At 40.0% G+C, this 20,589-nt stretch overlaps 1 protein-coding gene across 5 annotated transcripts in view; it reads left to right on the top strand.

The window, feature by feature from the left end:
- Nucleotides 1–20,320, top strand: part of LOC148029674 (uncharacterized) — a 56,681-nt gene extending 36,361 nt beyond the window's left edge. Inside the window, exons 3-6 of one of the 5 annotated variants that reach the window (XM_087685951.1) lie at nt 2,662–5,860; nt 18,004–18,094; nt 18,220–18,347; nt 19,366–20,317. In XM_087685951.1, coding sequence (XP_087542077.1) covers nt 2,662–5,860; nt 18,004–18,094; nt 18,220–18,229 — 3,300 coding nt within the window. In that variant the 3' untranslated portion in view covers nt 18,230–18,347; nt 19,366–20,317. The other 4 variants (XM_087685949.1, XM_087685950.1, XM_087685952.1 and 1 more) reach the window with 4 other exon arrangements.
- Nucleotides 20,321–20,589: the final 269 nt, after the last annotated feature.

Raw genomic sequence — 20,589 nt, forward strand, 5'->3', positions numbered from 1 at the left:
TGCGAACAGAGACAGAGATCTGCACGGCACCGGTCTGTAATCTGCGACAGAGACTGAATGCCAGACTGCTGAAAACGTCAGCAATAAATAGGCGAAAATCTGCCTGGAATGGGGCGCCAAAATAGGGCGCAGCCTGATAAAAAACAGCTGCAGGCAGTCGGACTGCCACGTGGCAGTCCGACTGCACAGTCCGACTGTGCAGCTGGACTGTGCGGCTGCTGCCTGCCTGAAAACAGGCTATGATCTCTGACATGATCACCCATTGCTTGGGTATCCATGGTTTTACTCTGGTGGTTCTATGTTGTATGGACTATGATTAGTCATTATCATTGTATTAGATCATCCATGATCTGAGAGAGGGTATTAGTAGGATTGTCAGCTCATGTGTGAGTCTGTGCGTGCCGGTTGGGTTGGGCACACTAGTCATTATTTTAGTGATTTCTATGTGGCATTTGTGGTATTTTATGCTAATCAGCCAATATTTAATGCTGGCCAAACAACTATCATTTTAGACATATTTTATGCGTAATTATTCTGTGGCTCCTCCTCCCATTCTATCATCATCATTCTTTAGGTGGTCTTCTTGTTGAAGAGAGGAGCCAGTGCTAGTGCCCACATAGCCAGTGACTTATTGTTGTACACATGATTCTTGTGTTTGGTATATGGATTCCATTTTTTGAGTATGTCTCTGAGCTCTCTTCTTTTATAGTGTTCTTTTGTTTTCTTTCTCTTTTATCTTGTGTTTAGCAATTTGTTTCAGCGCTTGTCTAGGCTTCCATTGCTGCACCACTTCTGACACAGTAAGCTAATTTTCTTTGCTTAGTAGAAAGTGTTTCTTGCATGAGTATTAGATAGAAGTATACAAAGCATGTGGCTGAAATTTTAGCAATAGAGTTTGTGGAAGTGTAGATAGAGACCTCCAATATATAGGTGTAAGGCTTGGGTGCTCAAAATTGGAAAGTAGAGGCTACAAAAGACAAGTGTCTTGAAAATGACAAGTGTAGGAACACTTGTCACTTTAGAAATGACACATATCTTGTTCTAGATGGCACATGTCAGTTTTCTAGAGAAGGAAGCTTCTAAAACTTCTCTTCGGAAGATATCTTAAATGGTTGAGCTCTATGAGCATCAAATTAATTTGAATAATTGAGCTGATATATTGTGATAATAGTTGATATGTAAAAGATTGGTTACTATCATAGAGATGTGTATTTTTAATGCTTAGCGTTGGCATTATGTGTACATGTGAGGTACACATGTGAAGTGCAAGTTAGTTAAGTCACAGTGATAGCCTAAGTACCCTATGTATGTATTGGGCAGAATTAATAAAAGTTGCATTAAGTTATGCTAGAGAGGTACTTGTGGGTGCCTAGTGTTAGTTTGGGTCCTAGGACATTAATTGGCCCTTCAAAATGTCAAGTGGTGACATTAGGACTAGGCATTAATAAATAAATTAAAGCCTAGGGTCAATTAATGTTGGGAACAACTTAAATTTCCAAAGGGGTTAGCACATTAAATGTGGATGGGCAGTAGCCAATTAATGGGTAGGGTCAAATGGATAAATAATTAATTTCAAAATTATTTTTGAAAAGTAATTAATTGATGCTGAAAATTTCTTTTGGAAGGTTGCCAATTGGCAAACGTGCGCATGCAAGCTGAGAGAAAGCTGTTTGGGGTGGGTTGAATGGGGAAGTAGCCATTTAGAGGCTGAGGGAGGAAGGAGGAGCGATTGGATTAGTTTTGAGATGGGTGACGGCTGATTGCTTAATATGATAGGACAGCGTGAAGAGGCTTCCTTCTTTGCCTCAGTGAGAGATGGCGATAGAAGAGGAGGGCTCAATAGCCACAATGGGTCTTTACCCCACTTTCAAAGCTGTTGGTGCCATCAGAGCTACCATTCAGAAGATACTCTCTTCAACTGATTTTCTCTCTCATCCTTTGACATTCCCTCAGCAATCTCAGCATATTCCAGCTCTGGTGAAAAGCAGCAGTGGTTTTTGCTGTTGAGACCCTAATTTACAGCACCATTAGGGTTTCTTAGCCACCCTTGCCAAGAAGGAAAGTTGGTTTCAATTGCATACATGAGTATACTCCATTTCTCCCACCCTATCCTCTCTAGTCATCACTCAGCACTCACACTCTGGTTACTAAGGCCAAGGATGCCCTTACTGACAAGACGCATTTTAAGGAGTCAAACTTTACAACTTGGTCGAACGTCATGCAACATGTGCTTGAGTCTTAGAGTCTCTAGAACCTAATAGTTGGTCTAGATGCTAAGTTGAGCCCTTGACTTTCATGTCCATGAATGGAAGACTGGTAACGCCATAGTGAATGTCATACTTAATGAGAGTGCTAAAGCTAAGCTTGAGGGAATTGGAGCAGCACTCTTCTAAAAATTTGCTAAGGATCATATAAACTTGGAGATGAATTGTCCTATAGATCTAATAGATTTTCTTTTCTTTTCTGGTAAAAAGAACTTGGAGATGTTTTCATACTTGTTCTTTAAGTGGAAAATCTGAAGTTTAAGAGCATAAAAACTTGTATACTCCTACTGAAAGGTCTTTCTAAATTTCCATTCTGTATGTTAGGTTTATTCATCTAAGCAAGCAATTAATGTGACTTAATTGTTTTGATGGTGATAAATTTCCAAATTTGTTGCAGGTTAAACAGCAGCAGGATGATTGGAGCATAGCTAGGCCTTTGATTTCTGCACATACTGCAAGAGCAAGGGAAGTTAGAGGGAAAAGGAAAAGTGGTTCAGCAAGCACTTCAACAAAAGTATTCAGAGAACGATCTGCTTCATTAAGCTCAGAAGGTCCATCTGTTTCAGCAGACTTAACAGACTGCAGTTGGTCAGGATCTCTAAGCTACCATGGAATAACTCCTGTTGATACAAGTGCTGAAGAAGTCAAAAGGTTGCAGTGTGAGCAACTCTATTTCACCTCTACTCAAGGCCAGGAATGTGAAGACTTGAGAATGGATAAGCGAAAGTCGATTGAAGTGCATATGAAGGGGAAAGGGAGGACATTCATTAAGTTCTCACAAGTTGCAGGTGCATCAACCAGAAAACAACTATCTCCAAATAGCAAAGATAGGATTGAATCCTCAAAGAAATGGAAGTCTTTGCAAAGTGAGCAGGTAGATACTTTGAGAACTGAGCCAGGTGAAGGAAATTTGAGTGAGCACGAAATGGAGAGGTTTGGCAAGAGCAAGCGACTGGTGCAGAAAACCAAAAGCCTATCTACAATAGCAACCTATCTCATTGACAAGGACGAGGAAATTGTCTCTGAGGGTGCATCTGAAGAGCCAGTTCGTCAAAAGAGATTACGGATTGGTGGTTTACATAAAGCATCCCCGGACCAGGAAGGCTCTAAGCCAACAACTAGGCAATTTAACCATCCACCCAGGAAGTGCTTAAAGCGCAAAAGGCCAACAGCCTTGAAGAGGCTCATTGTAGATGAGACCGGCGATAGAAATATGGATATGGATGCACATGCACAATCACACAGTCGACATGTATCATCTTCCTTACTCAACTGCAGTCATTTACAATGGGACAGGGCCCTTGGTGACCATGTAGGTGTAGGCAGGGACTGTTCTGAATCTTTGCAAGGTGCTAGTAGCCAGGTGAATGAAAGGCATCACCACATGTCTATAGAAGAACTTGAATCTGAAAATGAGAGAGAACCAAAAGTCTCAAATATCAGCAAAGAGTCTGAGGATGAGGGTGACGAAGGGATTCTTACAGGTTCACCCCAAAGAGTCAATGGGGAGGTGAGGAATAACAAGCAAGATAATAATTATCAAGCATGTCAAAGCATATCAGACCAGCCAGGCTGCGTTCGTGAGGGTCTAATCACATGTGAAAAGAGGTTCAGTTCTCCTGAGAAAACAAACTCAAATGCCCCCTGTCAGCCAAGCTACTTTGTGACCTCTACAGATGTTTGCAATGAGAGACTAAATATGGCTCCAATTCAAAAAACAGTCAGAACATCTGCACCTTTATTCATGTCATCTATGCTTGACTGTTTGCCAAAAGGTGTTGCATTTTGCCCTTCGACAAGTGAGAGCCGTATCACAACTGTTAATAATGTAGCTGCCGTTCCGTCTGAAGAATCATTGCACTATCATTCTTTTGAGACTATCAGGTCCACACAGGTGTTATGCAATGCTTCAGTTGGTTTGGAAAGTGCAGATTGTGCAATACGTGCTGCCCAGTCAGCTTCTCCATGGATGGGGAATTCTGAGCATTCAATTATAGGAACAAGAAGGAATATGGCAGTTGACACTGCAGCCAGTACTCCACAGTTGACTCCTAGTCACATGCAAGTCCCCCATTTCAAAAACAGTGTGAGTGGTAGGGGAGCTGCCTTGGGGCATCAGCTGAGGCAGAGCACACAGGAAGCTTTGAAACCTGTACCCAGAACCAATCTACGTACTAGTACACAGAGTATGGGGCAAGCAGACCCAACTGAATGCCTGCATAAAGTGTTGCAAGCTGCAGATGGAAATGATGATGCAAGCACTATCAATGTTCTGGCTCAGAACTTAAGTGATCTTTTAGGTTCTAGATTCTTCTCTTCTTTCAAAAATCCTGCATCTTCATGTCAAACTTCAATTGCAAGCTCTCTCCAGGATAATTCTAAGTTTGTTCGTGCAGTTGACTATGTTCAAATGGTTAACCCAAGCATTCAACATGGTCCTTTCTTACGGGAGACATGGTCAAATGGTCCTAAAACTATGCCAGATTGTTCAAGGGGGCCAAGTGGTGACCCTTTATGCATGTTTATGGAAACTGCTACAGCCAATCACTATACAAAAACAGTCAATGGCTTATCAAAGAACTCCCTCAATGCTCAGGCTTCTCATGATAATATTGGTGTAATGCAGTTGGATGAGACTCCTGGCTCGTATCATAGGGGTGTTGGGGGAAGGTCGATTCAGCCAAACATTCTTCAAACAGCAATGCACATGATGAATGGAAGCACTGATTTGCCTTTTGGTGAACAAATACAAGGGAGTTATGATTCAGCTGAAGAGATATTTAAGCCTTCATCAAATACTCCAGTTTGTGGGCATTTTTCTGCTGCAAGAATGAATGGGAGACCAGAGTCTCTGGGAAGAACAACTTTTTCCTCCAGGCTTAATGGATATGATGGTGTTGGCTATCCCGGAGAACAAGGCGTGGTGCATATATTTGGCAATCCTGTGTTCAAACTGATGGGAAAAAATGTCATGGTCACCAATAAAAATATCAAGGCATTAGGCATGGAAAGCCGTATGATTGAGAGTGTAGGACTAGGTTTTGATACTGCAAGCTCGATGCGACATTCAGAATGCAGGGGTCTGGGTCTGTTTGAGGATTCTCAAAGTCAGTATCCACACGCCCTACCTGATCCTTCGGTATTCATGAGTCAAGATACATTTCCATCACCATTTGGATCTTGGACTAGAGACTTCTCTAAGGCCAGGAGTCATTCGGCCATGCCTAACAGTGGGGACATCGATACACATCCTGGGCAGGCAAATATACCCTTTGTTTCATTCAATACTATGGAGCATGCTCGGTATGATTGTTCCACAATAAAGTCTCCTGTTTCAGTGCCTGTTTTGGGAGAAAGACCAAGAACTACTGCCTCAGCAGTGACCATACAACCACAAGCACATGCATTTACTGCAGCTGTGAACAGTTTACATCCTGGTGCTGTTTTTGATGGTTCTTTATCAAACAGTATTTCCCCCGTCCCTGCAATTTTGTATAAAGGTGGTTGCCCAGCTATACAGCAAACAGATGGTTCTTTTCCTTCAGCAAATCCATTGTTAATGCCTATTGATGAGGCGCACCTCCAAGCAGTATTTGGTAAGAGGATCCAGGCTGAATCCCCTGATGTTTTAACTGATGGTCAGAGACTAGGGATTGGTGTACCTAATAACCACCCTGGCAGCAACGTCCACTCAGGCACTTTATCTGACATTGTCCAGAGTTCTGAACGGAACAGCAGCAGGTGTTGAATCTTGATTTACTAGTTTATTTGCTGATCTTTTGCCTGCCTGTTTAGGTCATGATTCAGTTTTTGTATTGGCAACTCGATTCTGGTCAGAGGCGAGGGTAGGGTATTGGGATCAGAGGGGGAGAGGAAGTAAATATAGATGAGGGAAAGCAGGAAGGATGGGGTTGAGGAGATGATGGAGATAGGGGAGGAAGAGGAGGGATGGAGGAATGTGTGGAGGGAGATAGGAAGGGAGAGCTGGGGGAAGGGAAAGGTGTAGAGTTAGGAGGTGGGAAGGAGTTCTAAAGATGGTTTGTCAAGAGGAGATTCAAGGAGGAGGGCTCAAGGAAGAGCAAAAGGGCCCCCCAGCAAGGGGGGGTGGGGGGGATGAAGTGGAAGGTGGGACATTGGTAACGTGTAGTCATGATCTGCAGTTTGTGGAAAAGTGCTGTGTTTGCTTACATATTGTGCTTGATTTCATGGATCAGTTTTCCTAGTACCACAAGTCATCCAATAGTATCATGCTCTTTGGAATGGCTGTTCCTAGGTAGTGACAATGTGCTGACTTCATTCCAACACAATACAGGCATTACCGGAGTCCCGTCTTGGAATGTGATGTGGCTGATGATCCCCCTTCATCATTCTCTCTCTATGAGAACCTGATTAGATAACTACTACCAAAATCCTAAACATGTCAGATGTAGCTAGGTGTGAAATGGTGCCAGTCTGGATCCAAAGAATGCATTTCTATAATTTTGGTTCACTACTTAGCATTCTCACGTATCATCTTTTGAGTTCCTGATACCTCTACCACCAAATATGGTCCTTTCTATTGGTGTAGCAATTCTCCTCTTGGACTTTATTTCTCAGTAGGGGCTAGATGTATGTGCAGTTGGACCCTGTCACAATTCCTATTTGTTTTTATGCTTTGTAATGATTGCTAAGAAGACTTTTCAGGGGTGATACTTGTAATCAGTTCTCTCAAAAGGATATCTGTAAGAAGCAACTAAATCAAGCACAAAATATCAAAACGCAAACTCAAGAAAGGCAAAAATGAATGTGGAGATGCTAAGTTTAACATTGTCGAGCACAGAGTATGGGACGACCCTGAGAGCCTGGGCATGTCTGTATGTCCGAAGGATGGAGGTATAGTGATTTGTCTGATGATCTATGATGGGTGACTTGGATATACTGGATCTATGATTCTTTGAAATTCCTCCAGGAATTAGAAATCAGAGGACCCAGTCAACATGAATGACCTGTCCAGATGTATGAACAGACCTATTTGGTAGGGTATGGATTGACCTAAATTGCCTAAGGATCATAATTCAACGAATTTCTCTAGATTTCCAAGGCACAATTTTGGATGTGTAGAGGCCTCGCTTTCAGTGATTGGTCCGGAGGCATGGGCCCTGTGAGACGATTAAGATGTTGAAAACTTGAAGGCGGAAATCCTCATTTTGCATTGTCCATGCATGCATAAGATTCTTTTGAGACATGTTTGTCACTTTTTCTTTGGGTGTTGTTTTTTAGATATTGATGTTGTGACATCCTTTGAAAAACATTTGGATTTGTGACAGAGTTGGTCTGCCCATTTGCCGTAGTTGCTGAATGTTCTCTCAAGCAATTAGTTTCTGAACTTTGACAGGCTATGCTTTATCTTACTCGTAGTAGATCTGCTCATCAAGATTGCCTACATCTTCCCAATAAAGACAACCTTCAAATCCTCAGACATCTTCTGATTTCATAGCCTACCTAAGAGAAACCGTCAGGACTCAATCATGCTTAACACAGCATACCATCCTCAAATTGATGGCCAAACTGAAAGAATAAATCAAGTGATTCACGATATACTTAGAGCCTGCTGCTCAGAAATCAGTTTTGAAGGTCAGATATTTTACCAGTTCCAAAAAGTGCATTTCCAAAGGCTTCAGGAAGTTGAAGATTATGGTCTAGGCAAAAATATCTTAGTTGTATGTAGTTGTCTTTCAAATCTGAAATGATTTGAGCCATGCTTTTGGGAAAACGTGACCAAAATGTGTTGTGAGAGGAAATATTAAGACTAAAGCTAAAAATGGTTGAAAAGCTGAAAGGCATAACATAGGCAGGAAAGTAGGACATAGGGGACTGAAACTTTTATCCAAAACCATAGGAGCCATGATCCGTCTAAGACCAAAAAGACCATCACTGTTTGGTGTTATTGCCCATGTAGACTTCTTTTTTATCATGACAAAGTTGTCTAAGTCTTACCTCAAACCAAGGCAAGGTCATTTGCGGTGATTGCCATGAATGTAGCATCTTCATCATATCTTTCATGACAATGAAGCTGGAAAGGAAAACACAAAGTTTTCAAGGTTTTGAGAGTTACTAAGCTGTTGGCTCTAACAATGAGACCAGCCTTCAGAAACCCAAAGGGAGTGATTCTTGAATGGGTGAACACTAATTACAGCAGCATAATAGATATTTAGTAAGAAGGTAATCACAAAAGGGAGATAGAATGAATGAATGCTCTTGCTCAAGACGTGGATACCTATTGGCTTCAACTTTCTAGTTGGGGCCTGTTTGGGTGCTTTTTTAAACCATTAAGAGATTGCTCCGAATTGCTTACAAATAACTGATTTTCCAGTTGTTTCTTGCATCATGCCTATTCTAAGGATGCTCAGTGGCATTGGCACTTAAAGCTATTGGACTCAAACTAGCTTTGGATCCTCCAAGTCCCCATCTATAGACTCCATGCGGCTAAACCTTCATGATGATAGATTAGTTTGAGCTGGATTTCGACAATGCAAACCCGTCCAGAGTTGTGGAGCTTAGTCCTCATGAACTGCTTATTTGTTTCTCTCAGTGATAGAATTGTCCCCACAAATGCTTTCTTTGCTAAAGAAGTGTCTAGAAAGTGTTCACATTGTGAGATTTCTAAGAAGTGTAGATCTCAACCCTAGGACATGGAAATACCTAGTCTTGAAGAGAGAAGAAAAACAGCTGCAAAACTTGCTGCTTATGGTACTTCGAGGTTGCCAAGCTGATGCCCATGCATAGGTGTCTACTTTGGCTGCTGCCCTGGCTCATACAAGCTGCACCTTCAATCTCTATAATTGGAGCTGTTGCAAATGATAGTGAGGCTAAGTTAACATCTAAGAATGAAATTGTGCTCTAAGAGAGAGAGAGAGAGAGAAGAAATAAGAAAGTTATATTAATATCTACAAAAGGCTAAATCAGTCTATGAGACCAAAATGTTACATTGGAAAACACACACACACACACACACACACACACACACACACACACACACATATATATATATATATATATATATATATATATATATATATATATATATATAGAGAGAGAGAGAGAGAGAGAGAGAGAGAGAGAGAGAGAGAGAGAGAGTGTGTGTGTGTGTGTGTGTGTTTATGAAAAAAAAAAGAGAGAGATGGTGCAAGATACATTACACTTATCGTGTTCCTCCGTAGTTTTGGTGTGAATGCTTCCTTATCCATAGGCACTTTTTACCTTGGAGCTAGAGAAGGATTTTTTCTTGAGTGAACCCTCGTCAGCGGGTATGATACTTTTGTACCATAGGGATTGTTCACTTGTTCATTGTGAGTGAGTGTGAGTGTGCTTGTATTGCTGAATCCTAACGTAATATGATTTTTAAAGTTTTAAGGGCTTCTACAAGTTCTCTTTTATTGGCATACTCTTGGCTTTAATTTTTTGGATTTTGTTTTTCTGTGTAGAATAAATCAAGGAATCATACCATGGCTACAAAGAGCAGTTAGGACAAACTTGCATCCCTTTAATGATGCTATAAGTATAAGTATTTTTAATGCTTAGCTTTGGCATTATTAAGTTGTGCATATGTGAGGTGCATATGTGAAATGCAAGTCAATTAAGTCATGGTGATAGCCTAAGTACCCTGAGTGAATATTAGGAGGCATCAGTAAAAGTTATACAAAGTTATGCTAGAGAGATACTTCTATATTAACCTTTCGTATATCAATTGTTACCAATATATATTGGCTCAATGATTCCAAATTAGTTTGATACTCATGAATTTTGAAAGGTGATTTGTATTATTTAAGTGTTTCAAAATATGATTAAACATTCATATTTCTATTTAAGGGTGGCCAATGGCTAGAACGCCCTATAATTATACTTGGGTTGTCATCGACGAGATGCTTAAGAGAAATTAAAAGTTTAGTCGAGCAATCAGATTAACCAAAAAGTTCAGATGACTAAAACTTTTATACTCAGATAGTCACATTGACTAGAAGCCCATATAATGAGTGGTTTTAGAAAGTGAAACCAGATGCTCATAATCGAAGAAACAAACCATGAACCAATGAATCTATATAATGAAGCTCTCTAGAAGCTAAATTTGGTGACTCCTATTTTTGAAAGTTACCAAATTTAGCTTCTGGAGAGGTTCATTATATAGGTTCACCGGTTCATGGTTGGTTTCTTCGATCATGAGCATTTGGTTTCACTTTCTGAAACCACTCATTATATGGGCTTCTAGTCAATGTGACTATCCGAGTGTGAAAGTCTTAGTCATCTGAGCTTTTGGTTCAATCTGACTACTCGATTAAACTTTTAATTTCTCTTGGGCATCTCGTCAATGATGACGTAAATATAAATTTAGGGTGTTCTGGCTGTTGGTCACCCTTAAATAGAAAGATGAATGTTTAGTTATATTTTGAAACACTTAAATAATACAAATCGCCTTTCAAACCACGTGAGCATCAAATTAATTTGGAATCATTAAGTCAATGTGTCTTGATAACAATTGATATACAAAAGGTTTGTTATAACTTTTGTGGGTACTTGGTGTTAGTTTGGGGTCTAGGCCATTAAATGTCCTGTAGTGACATTGTCAGAACTAGGCATTAATTAATAAATTAATGCAAGCCCAAAGCCAATTAATGTTGGGACCATTAAATGTCTAGAAGGTTAGCACATTAATTGTGAATGAACACTAGCTAGTTATTAGGTAGGGTCAAATGGATAATTAATCAATTTTCAGAATTTAACTCTGAAATTTAATTAATTAAAGATGAAAATTACAATTAGAAGGCTGGTTTCATGGTAAAGTATGTATTTCTAGGTTTGCATATTTAATGCATGGCGTAATTTGAGTTAAATCAGGTTTTCACCACCCTTGCTGAGAAGGAAGGTTGGTTTCAAGCAGACTAGGAATGAGGCATGTAGAACGTACTCGGATAAGCGATTGGATTTACAAATGAACTAGAAGGTGATACTATGAATGCATATTTTACTCGAGCTAAGAATTTGCTTAAGCAGCTTGCTAGCTTTGCTACTACTTTGAAATTGGTTGTTAAAGTCAATGGCAGTCTTTGTAAAATTCATTACTATCATAGTAGGGACTGAGTTGTCTAAATCAATCACCTAAATTGATAGGTGATCACTGTTTTGCCTCCTCATGAAACCAGCCTTCCTTCTTGGAGTGAGAAACGTTTTTGGGGGCTGGTGGAGAACCATTCAGGATTGGCAGGTTGTGTGTGAAAGAGGGGGAAGGCTGGCAATCCATTTTCTTGTGTAGAAATCAGCCATTGCAGCAAGCAACAGCCATTTGGGGCCTACAAGAAGCAGACGATAGCATGAGAATTCTTCCCAAGGGCTGATGACAGCTTGGCTGATCAGGTGACAGCATTTATGAGGCTTGGAACAATAGGCGATTGCATTTAATGCAGTCTAATCAGGGCAGCAATCAGATTGAAGGCATTGCGTGCGAGGAATTCTAGATTTCTCTCTCATCTCAGCACTCTCACCTTTGCCAGCCCATACTCAGGTTATCTCAGCATTTCTCAGCCATTTGGAGAAGATCACAGTCAGATTCGGTGGACAGCAAGAGAATTTCTTTTGTAAACCCTAAATTCCTGCAAAAGTTAGGGTTTAGAAGCCACCTTGGGATCCGTGACATCATTCAAAGGCATGATACATTGAAATCAGCACCTAAAATTCAAGGAATCGTTAGGGATTTAAGATGCTAGCTAATCCATTGTAAGTTGGAGCAACATTTGGCCAGTTGGGGGTTCCATTAGAGCAAGTCTTGTGTGAAAATCAAGGGGCAATTGGCTTGAATTGCTTCTTGATTATTTGTACAGCAACAGGTTTTTGGATTAGCAAAGGAGATTATGAAACTTAGCTTGTACTGAATCCATTAGCAATTAAAGTTAAAGAAATACCAAAAGGGGCGTCAATTTTGGGGCCAATAGGGTGTCTACTGTCCAAGATTGTTAAGGTAAATTGTGCATTTCAGTTTATGCTCTTCAATTAATTGTTGTAATTAAGTGCTTGATCAGGTTTTACGACTCGAGGAGGAAGGCTGGTTTCACACTTCTTCGTGCACAATCATTAGTCAAGAGTGCTTGACATCCAATTGGTGCCCTTGCTAAGCATAGTAAACTGTAACAATAGTGACATGTGATGGTTGTCTTATGTGAGGTTGGTTAATATGAATCCTCAAAATCATACATACACCTTGTACCAGTCAGGGAAATTTCATTTGTCATTTTTGTGGATAACATCCAACTTTGATTGCATGGCTATTTGCTATTTCTTATTGTCAGTAAATTGTAATAGTAGTGACATGTGATGGTTGTCTTACATGAGATTGGTTCATATGAATCCTCAAAATCAATGCTACATGCACCTTGTACCAATAGTACACTTACCTAATGGGTCAGTTAGATAAATTTCATTTATCATTTTTGTGGATAACATCCAACTTTGATTGCATGGCTGCTTGCCATTTCTTACTGTCAAGAGCATCTTTGTGACATAGTGGCTTTTCATGGCAAGTTGCAGCAATTAAAGGGACATCTAGTAAATGTCCTTGCACATGATGAGCATCGGCCCTTGTGTGAGAAGGTAAAGGAGCAAGTTGTTTGCCATCATGAAGAGTTTCTAGCAACCATATAGGAAATTGTTTTGCTTCTCTATTTTGAGCCACATCTTGATCTACAACATCTTGCATAAGTATTGTTGAATGGCACATAGGGAATACTTTGCAAGTGTTTGTTGTTGGTTTAACTAATTTTCAGCGTGCATATATTGTAGGTTTGATTGTCCATGATTGTCAATAAGCAAAAAGACATATTCGAAATCTAATGAACCGCTATTAAAGAGTAGTTAAGGTGTGTATAATACATTCTTGGGCGAATCGGAGGCTAACTTTTGCATTGAAGCAATGGTTGTACTAAATCTTCAATAAATACGACATCTCTATTGCCTCACAAAAATACATTATTGTCTCACAAAAATACATTTAGTAGCCTTATCTTCTAATTTGTGTTGATTTGGTGTGGGACAAAAGCATATGCCAAGCATCCAAAGACACACGTGGCTTAGAATTTGCTTCCTTTCATTCCTTGCTTCATAAGGTGCGACAATTTTCAAAGATTTAGTTGGATATAAAGACTTATGTATTTCACACATGATTGCTTCCAATCAAAAACTTGTGCTGTAAAGACTCATCGTTCACCATACATATTGGCAGGAGAGTGGGAAAAATAGGCTCCATTCCCTTTCTCTTATGCAAGGTCCTTTGAGGTACTTATCTATTGCTGCACCTGTTGCCACTTGTGCATCCTCTATTCCATAGGTTCTTTCCCACCCCTCATCGTCTCCTCCGTTGGTTCCCTCGTACCTCCCCATTCCTTTCAAAGGGGGACTCTCTAGGTGATGTGGCTGTGGATTCCCTGGCCCATAGTGTTTTAGAGGGGGGGTTCCCAGGATCGTGAGGAGCTTCTTTATCAGCGGTCTACATTGATAGACTTCATTGGCATTGGCACTCTTCTTGTCACCCTCGGATTTACGTCTTCTTCGGCCTTTAGCCACATCTAGGATTTGAGAGGATGTGTTAGCAGTCACGATTGTCATACATTGTCGTCTCTTTCTTGTGAGCCTCTGGGTGTGAGTAGACGAGGACATTAGGAGCTTTGACATGTTTGTCATGTGCTTTGATGGAGGAGGCAGCTCATTCTAGAGTCTACATTTCTTCTTTTAGTTAGTTTAGGAGTGTGTGTGAGTCAATTTTCAATTGTTCTGCTACCCCTACCACATTGTGAGTGCTCCAAGCTGTCACATCAGCATTTTTTGCATGATCAGCTGCTGCCAACTGCATCAGCCTTATTTTCCAGCAGTGTTTGATGCTGGTCTTCCAGAATGGGGTTCCCCCCCCGAGTGTGTGTTAGTCAATTTCCAATCATTCTGCTGCCCCTACCACATTGTGAGTGCTCCAAGCTGCCACATCAGCATTTTCGGCATGATCAGCTGCTGCCAACTGCGTTGGCTTGATTTTTCAGCAGCGGATGCTGGTCTTCCAGATTTGGGGTGTTTATGCTTTTGTATTTAGCATTTGTCTTCAGTCAGTGTAGATTTCTTTCTTTCATCTCTTGCTCTCTTTCTCTCTCTCTCTCTCTCTCTCTCTCCTTTGCGTATTCATGGTTCTCTTCCATTTCTCACTCTCACTAGGATGTGGTATTTGCTGAACACGCAGGTCAACCTTTCACACAATTGAATCAAGCGTTTATGGGTCCACTAGACATGTTTGACACATTCCCTTTTTTCCAAAGTGGTGGATTGTATTTTAGTCTTATTCAGCAGCCGATTGAGGTGTTACAACTGCATCATCAGCAGCCTTTGCATGCTGATCAGAAGCTTGATTTGCAACTTGTTGATTAGGTGCTTGTAGCCGGCCTTCTTTCCGTGGATGGGTGTTAATTCCCTGATCACAACTTAAATATGACAGCAAACAATTGATGCAAATCTGAAAATACAAATTTACCTATTGATCTTGGACAATGCACACCCGATTGGCCCCAAAATTGGCGCCGCTTTCGGTATTTCTTTAGCTTTATTGAATAAAAAGTTGATTTAAAATGGGATTCTCTCGATTCCCTTCGCAATCCAAACTCCCCTTGTTGTCTAGAGTGACCTACAAGTCTTCAATCTGATTCGCCCCTTGATTTGGGCACTTAATTGGCCTTCACTCACTTTGATGGAGATGGAAAATGCCCCAAATTCAATGGTTGGCAAGTCCTCCACGTAAATTTAGCTGAAAATCACCTTCAGCCTTGAAAAATCCAAGTCTTGGAGCTTCTAATTTTTGGCATGCTTCCCGACGCTGCTGCTAAACCCTAATTTTTGTTGTAAATTAGGGTTTACAGCAGAGAAATTTGTAATTTCTCAGCCTCCAAGGGTCCAAATGCTGAGATCTTTGGAGCAAGACTGTGAAATGACTAGGAGATGAGAGAGAACCTGTAGAGAGACAAAATTCAGAGTTTTATCGCAAAGAATGACTGAAAATCAGTCAAATGCAGTTGCTGCCTTGCCACAACAGCTTGTAGATGCAAAGAACTAAAGAAAAGCAATCATTTATTGCTGTTGCCCCATCTCAACAGCCTGTAGATGTTGTCACCTGCTGTTGATTGGTCTCCTCTTGCCCTTGGTTGCCTCAGAAGGTCCTCCAATGGCTGCAAATCAGACCAGCAGTCTCTCCTCTCTCTTTCTTGCAGGCTAAATTTATAAAAATGCCTCTCTCCAGCCTCTAAAGACGTTTTTTAGTCTTGCATGGGCATTTTTGACAAACCTTCTCAAATGGTTTTTCAGCATTTTTCATAATTAAATATTAATTTTTCAGTCTTTAAATACTGAAAATTAGTCTAATAATTATTTCGGTGTCAGAAAAATAATATGACTAGCCAATAATTAAATTGGCTAAGCAACTTCCATTCCCGAGTGTCTTTACACCATCTTTGACGATCAAATTGGCATTATGCACATTTAAACGCCACTTCTCTAGTGTCACCAACTGATACTTATGGCCAAATGAATGACCTAGACGACCAAGTGGCACCAGATACCACCAAGTACTTGTGTGACATAACATAGTAACTTTGGCCTTTTGACATCCCGTGATTTCTTCAGGTCTCAGGCTCATAAATTTACTCTAACCCCAATTATACCTCACATGTGCAACATTTATTTAACCATGTGATTAAAAATTAATCCACATGTTAAGCGAGGTTTCAAAAATACATGTCCTCATGACATCGCCTGATGAGGATGTAGCGGCTGATGAGAGGGCTGCTATTTGGGAAGTTAAAATAGTGTGCTATTTGCATGCTGATCAGCAGCTTGATTTTCAACTTGTTGATTAGGCGCCCAATGAGGATGTGGTGGTTGATGAGAGGGCTGCTATTTGGGAAGTTAAAACAATGCCTTGTTGTTTGTTGGGTACATTGTAGGACAGTAAACAGCCTGCTCTTCTTCATTGTAGAAGTTAGAACTAGAGCAGCCATTGCCATACACAAGGTCACTTTGTTGTACATGCACTTCTTGCTCTTGCTTGCAATAAAGAACCTGTTTCTTTTGATGATGCTTCACAAAGTGAGCATTGGATGGTAGTCATGCAGTCGAAGTTGGACTCCATCGTCCGAGGAGCCAGCAGAGGTGTTAAATGGGGGTGCACGTACTAGGCGGCATACTTTTGTTAGGTGGCAGAGACTAGCCAACCATAGTTTTTTCCATACATATATGGTAAAAATATGAAACATGTACAAATATTTGGTATTGGAAAAGTACGAAAGTACCCTACTTGCACTTGGCAAAAAAGGGGAAAGTTGATGGTTGCTTTTTTAATGGCACAAATGCAAATTTCAATCCTTTATCATCAATCTATTTGGCCACAAATGCAGTTTTATGCACTATGAGTCTTCAAATTTCAAACATTTATCATTGATGCATATGGCCACAAATGTTTAATAAATCGTAAATGATCAGTCTTCTATTACATGGTTCCAAGTTCTAACTTTTGTACAATGTAGTGATTAATCTTTTCAATGTTCATAATGTAAACTTAAAGGTTTAACTTTACAATGCTAGTATGTATATTACATATCTTATTCCATACTTCCATAACCTTACGCATTTGCCATATGGTAATGTATGGAAAAAACTATGCAGCCAACATTCATATGCATGCATGATCTTTACTCCAAATCTGGGTGTTCTTGATTAGTATAACAAGTCTACGTCATGTATATATGGCAAGTAGCTGTTTTGGTTGCTGGCGTAGAAGAATTGGAAAATCCTAAGGAGCAATGATAAAGTTAGCACCTCATGTTCAGACAGGTATCCATACTTGCCTGGCTAGAGGGAGACATTTCTAAAGAGTGAGCAATAACCATGATCAGTCCTCCATTTTTGGAACCTTGTGACCTTGGTGCATGTACTGCGTGGCAAATAAAAGCTGGAAATTTGACATATATATATATATATGAGATAAAAAAGTGTTACATGGAATGATGGGGGCAGAAGACTTGCCTGTAGGTGTGATGTATGTGCATGTGAGGACTTGTCTGGATGAGAGCCTGGAGCCTAGAAATTGAGGTAGAAGTGTAGTTGAGTTTGTTAGAGTGGGGTATAGCATATTGCCTTCAGTTCCCATCATAATTGTCTGTTTATTGGGAAAAATTATTATTCCAGCCTACCTCACCACTTTTTTCTGTGAGTGCTATGAATTGAAGAATAGAGGACATACACATGCCAAAGGATCATGCTCATGGATTCTATGGATGTATATTTTCTGTAAATAAGCCGCAAAATCTGTGAGAGAGCATGCTGTTGTTGTAACATGATTTCTTCCCGAGTGCACTTTGTGTTCTCAAATGTCATGTGTTAGGTCTAGTAACTGGTTGAATGCTGGGATTAGCTGATTGATTTACATGAATGCTAGGCTCCTGTGAAGACTACTTTCAGATCCTTCATAAAGACCTTGGTTCTTTCTTGTTTCTGTGGTTTACAGTCGTTTACAGTGAATGAACCTTTACAATTATTCATTAGGATAAGGATTAAGATACTCGCGCTTGGATTGAACCCGTGGATTGAACCTGTCACAGTTATTATCATGTCTGGTTTTGAATATATTAGGATCATTTGAAGTTCTTGTTTTTGTAACTAACAAACATTGGTTATTTCTATTGGCCAGGCTGTGGACCACATTGCCTGAACCAATGCAGCCAAGACAGTTTAGGCCTGCCTGACATTTTTGAAAGGATTTCAAAATATTCACATCCAAGGTTACCTAATGTTTATTTTTCCAGTGAATAAATCCAATCTCTCTTCTAGTTTGACACTCTTCTTTATTTGCTGTTGTTCTCATCACTGGTTTCTTGCCTGGACATTGCTAATCCATGGAAAAAAGGCAACAATGATCTGCTGTCTATGGCCAAAAGTCAACAAATGGTGGATCCACACGTTTGGGACTTGTGGACCCTGATGATGCAGCTTCAAGCAGAGTTCAGCTTTCCATATGGTGCTTCTGTATTGAAGGTTAGAGAATCTTTTGAACCAATTGCATGTAGGGAATTGCTATATTTAAATAACATGTTTAAACTCAAGTAATCTGCAGCTGCATATACAAGTTTCAAAAAGAATAAGTTTAGCAAGAAGTCTAGATAGTTCTTTCCCACATTCAATAAGGCTGGTAGAGAACTTTCATGTTTGAAATTTTAGCATTGTGCTTTGATGCTTGGGTCTGAATGACTTGTTTGGACACCAACATTCACATGGTGTGTTTCTGTGAGAGAGAGAGAGAGTGGGTCTTATTGTTTTTTTTTTGGGGGATGTATTTCAAAAGGAGGGTTTTTTTCTGTTTATTTGGGTTTTCATTTTGTTCCTGTTGTTGCTGTTGTTATATATATATATATATATATAATTTGGGGTTTTGGGGGGTGAGAGCAATGCCTCCAGAGAGTAGTTAGCTCACAACATGCAGCCTGCGGTCACTTGTAGAGCTGTGTTTCATATTTAAGCGTATCTCACCTGCCAAGTCCATCAGAGACACTAATCTTTTCTTTAAAGGAGGATTGGTGGCTTATTTGCTCACAGTTTCCAGGCTAACTTATCTTTCTTTGCTTTCAAAGATTCAATTTGACTCTAATGGTTAACTGCCAAACTGATGTCAACAAAACACTGTTCAAATGCCCAATAAGTACTTAGTTGCACAGAATATGCTATTAGTAGGATGTGGAAGGCCATGTCACAGCACTTACAACTGTATTTTAACCACAGGCACCTAAAAACCAGAAGAGAAAATGAAGAGTTAGAAGCCCTCTAAAATAGAGATTCATGTTAAGTAAGGACACGAAATGGGTAGAAACATTATGTTAAATTAGAAATAATAGATACAACTAGCAATTTCCTTTCAAGACTGATCTCTTTTTGCTTCCTGGTTAGAACCTTACTTGGTGTATGGTTTCCACTTACTGTATGAGGTGGTCAATTCAGCAGGACTAACCTCTGATGGATATAAAATATGCTGATATGAATTTGCTTTTTGTTTGTGCAGGAAGGTAGATGCTATGTTTGTCTGGGGCAAAAAAGGAAAGTTTCACATTGCTGTACACATGCTGACAAATACTTCAGTTCAAAGTTTTCTGAACTGGTGTTTAAGAGTAGCAGACGTCATTAAGAGTTTTTTGTCATTACAAGCAGCAAACTCTGCCAACAAGCTGCTTGTTGCTTGCATAATCTTGGGATCATCTTTGACATAACATGCATGTATCTGTAAGGAGGCAAGGGTCACTAGAGAAGGCTGTACCTATCTGTAAGCAGCTCCATGATATTCTTCATAATAATGCTCCAATACTAAAGGAAACTTGAGATGTTCAGTTGCAAGGGTTTCAGGGACTGTTACAGATTGATGACCAAAGCAACCAAATCAGCACTGTATTGCTTCATGGATGAGAATAATTCAACATATGGAGATGGAGGTGGTTATCTGGAACAAAGTTGGGGATCATCCAACTTCAGTTAGAGATTTTTTTGTAAAGGCTTGCTTGAGAAATTCTTTGTGAAGGCTTTACTGGTCAGGTGCAAGCAGCAAAACCTTAGTCATCATGACCTTGAGGATAGTGCGTGCACATGGGCAAAAGCCTTTCCATGGCTTTAGATAATATCTAATTCTTTGTAGGGTATCAAATGACATGGGATTACTCTCAAGCTCACAACGTATGACACGGAATGGTAGCCGAACCTTGTAAAGTCTCGAAGCTTTTTTTTGGGTTTTTGGAAATGCCAATTTTTACAGATGGATCTTTTTTATTACTTTCCAAGGTTCTCTTCTAACAACTGGGCTCAAATGAGAAATGAGGTAATTTAGGTACGTGTTACTGCTTGCTTAATATCAAATTAGAACCTGATCTTCTTCACCATTTCACAGCTAGCATGGAGACACCATGGACATTTAAAGCTTGAACTTCCTTTAGCTTGTGTGTTGGTGCCCTGGGCCCTGAACTATTTTAGTGTAACTGAATAACATAAAGAAACAAAGATTGGAAGTTATTTTCTGCATTTTTAAAACCGCCTAAAGTCCAGTCCAACAACATTGATTATGTCTGAAAGACTGAACACCAGAGCTATAAAGTGAATAAAAAGAAGATAAGTGTCTTAATATCAGTGAGCTGGGAACTGTTGTCAAAGCAATCTAGGCTAGAGGGCTGCACTGCACTACAGAGGGAACTTGTCTCTAGAGTATGTGATGACATAAAGCAGGCATCTGAGCTTTATGGTC

Source organism: Lygodium microphyllum, chromosome 10 (assembly GCF_053477565.2).
Source record: "Lygodium microphyllum isolate KBCC chromosome 10, Lygodium_microphyllum_v1.1.10, whole genome shotgun sequence".
NCBI classification, from domain to species: domain Eukaryota; kingdom Viridiplantae; phylum Streptophyta; class Polypodiopsida; order Schizaeales; family Lygodiaceae; genus Lygodium; species Lygodium microphyllum.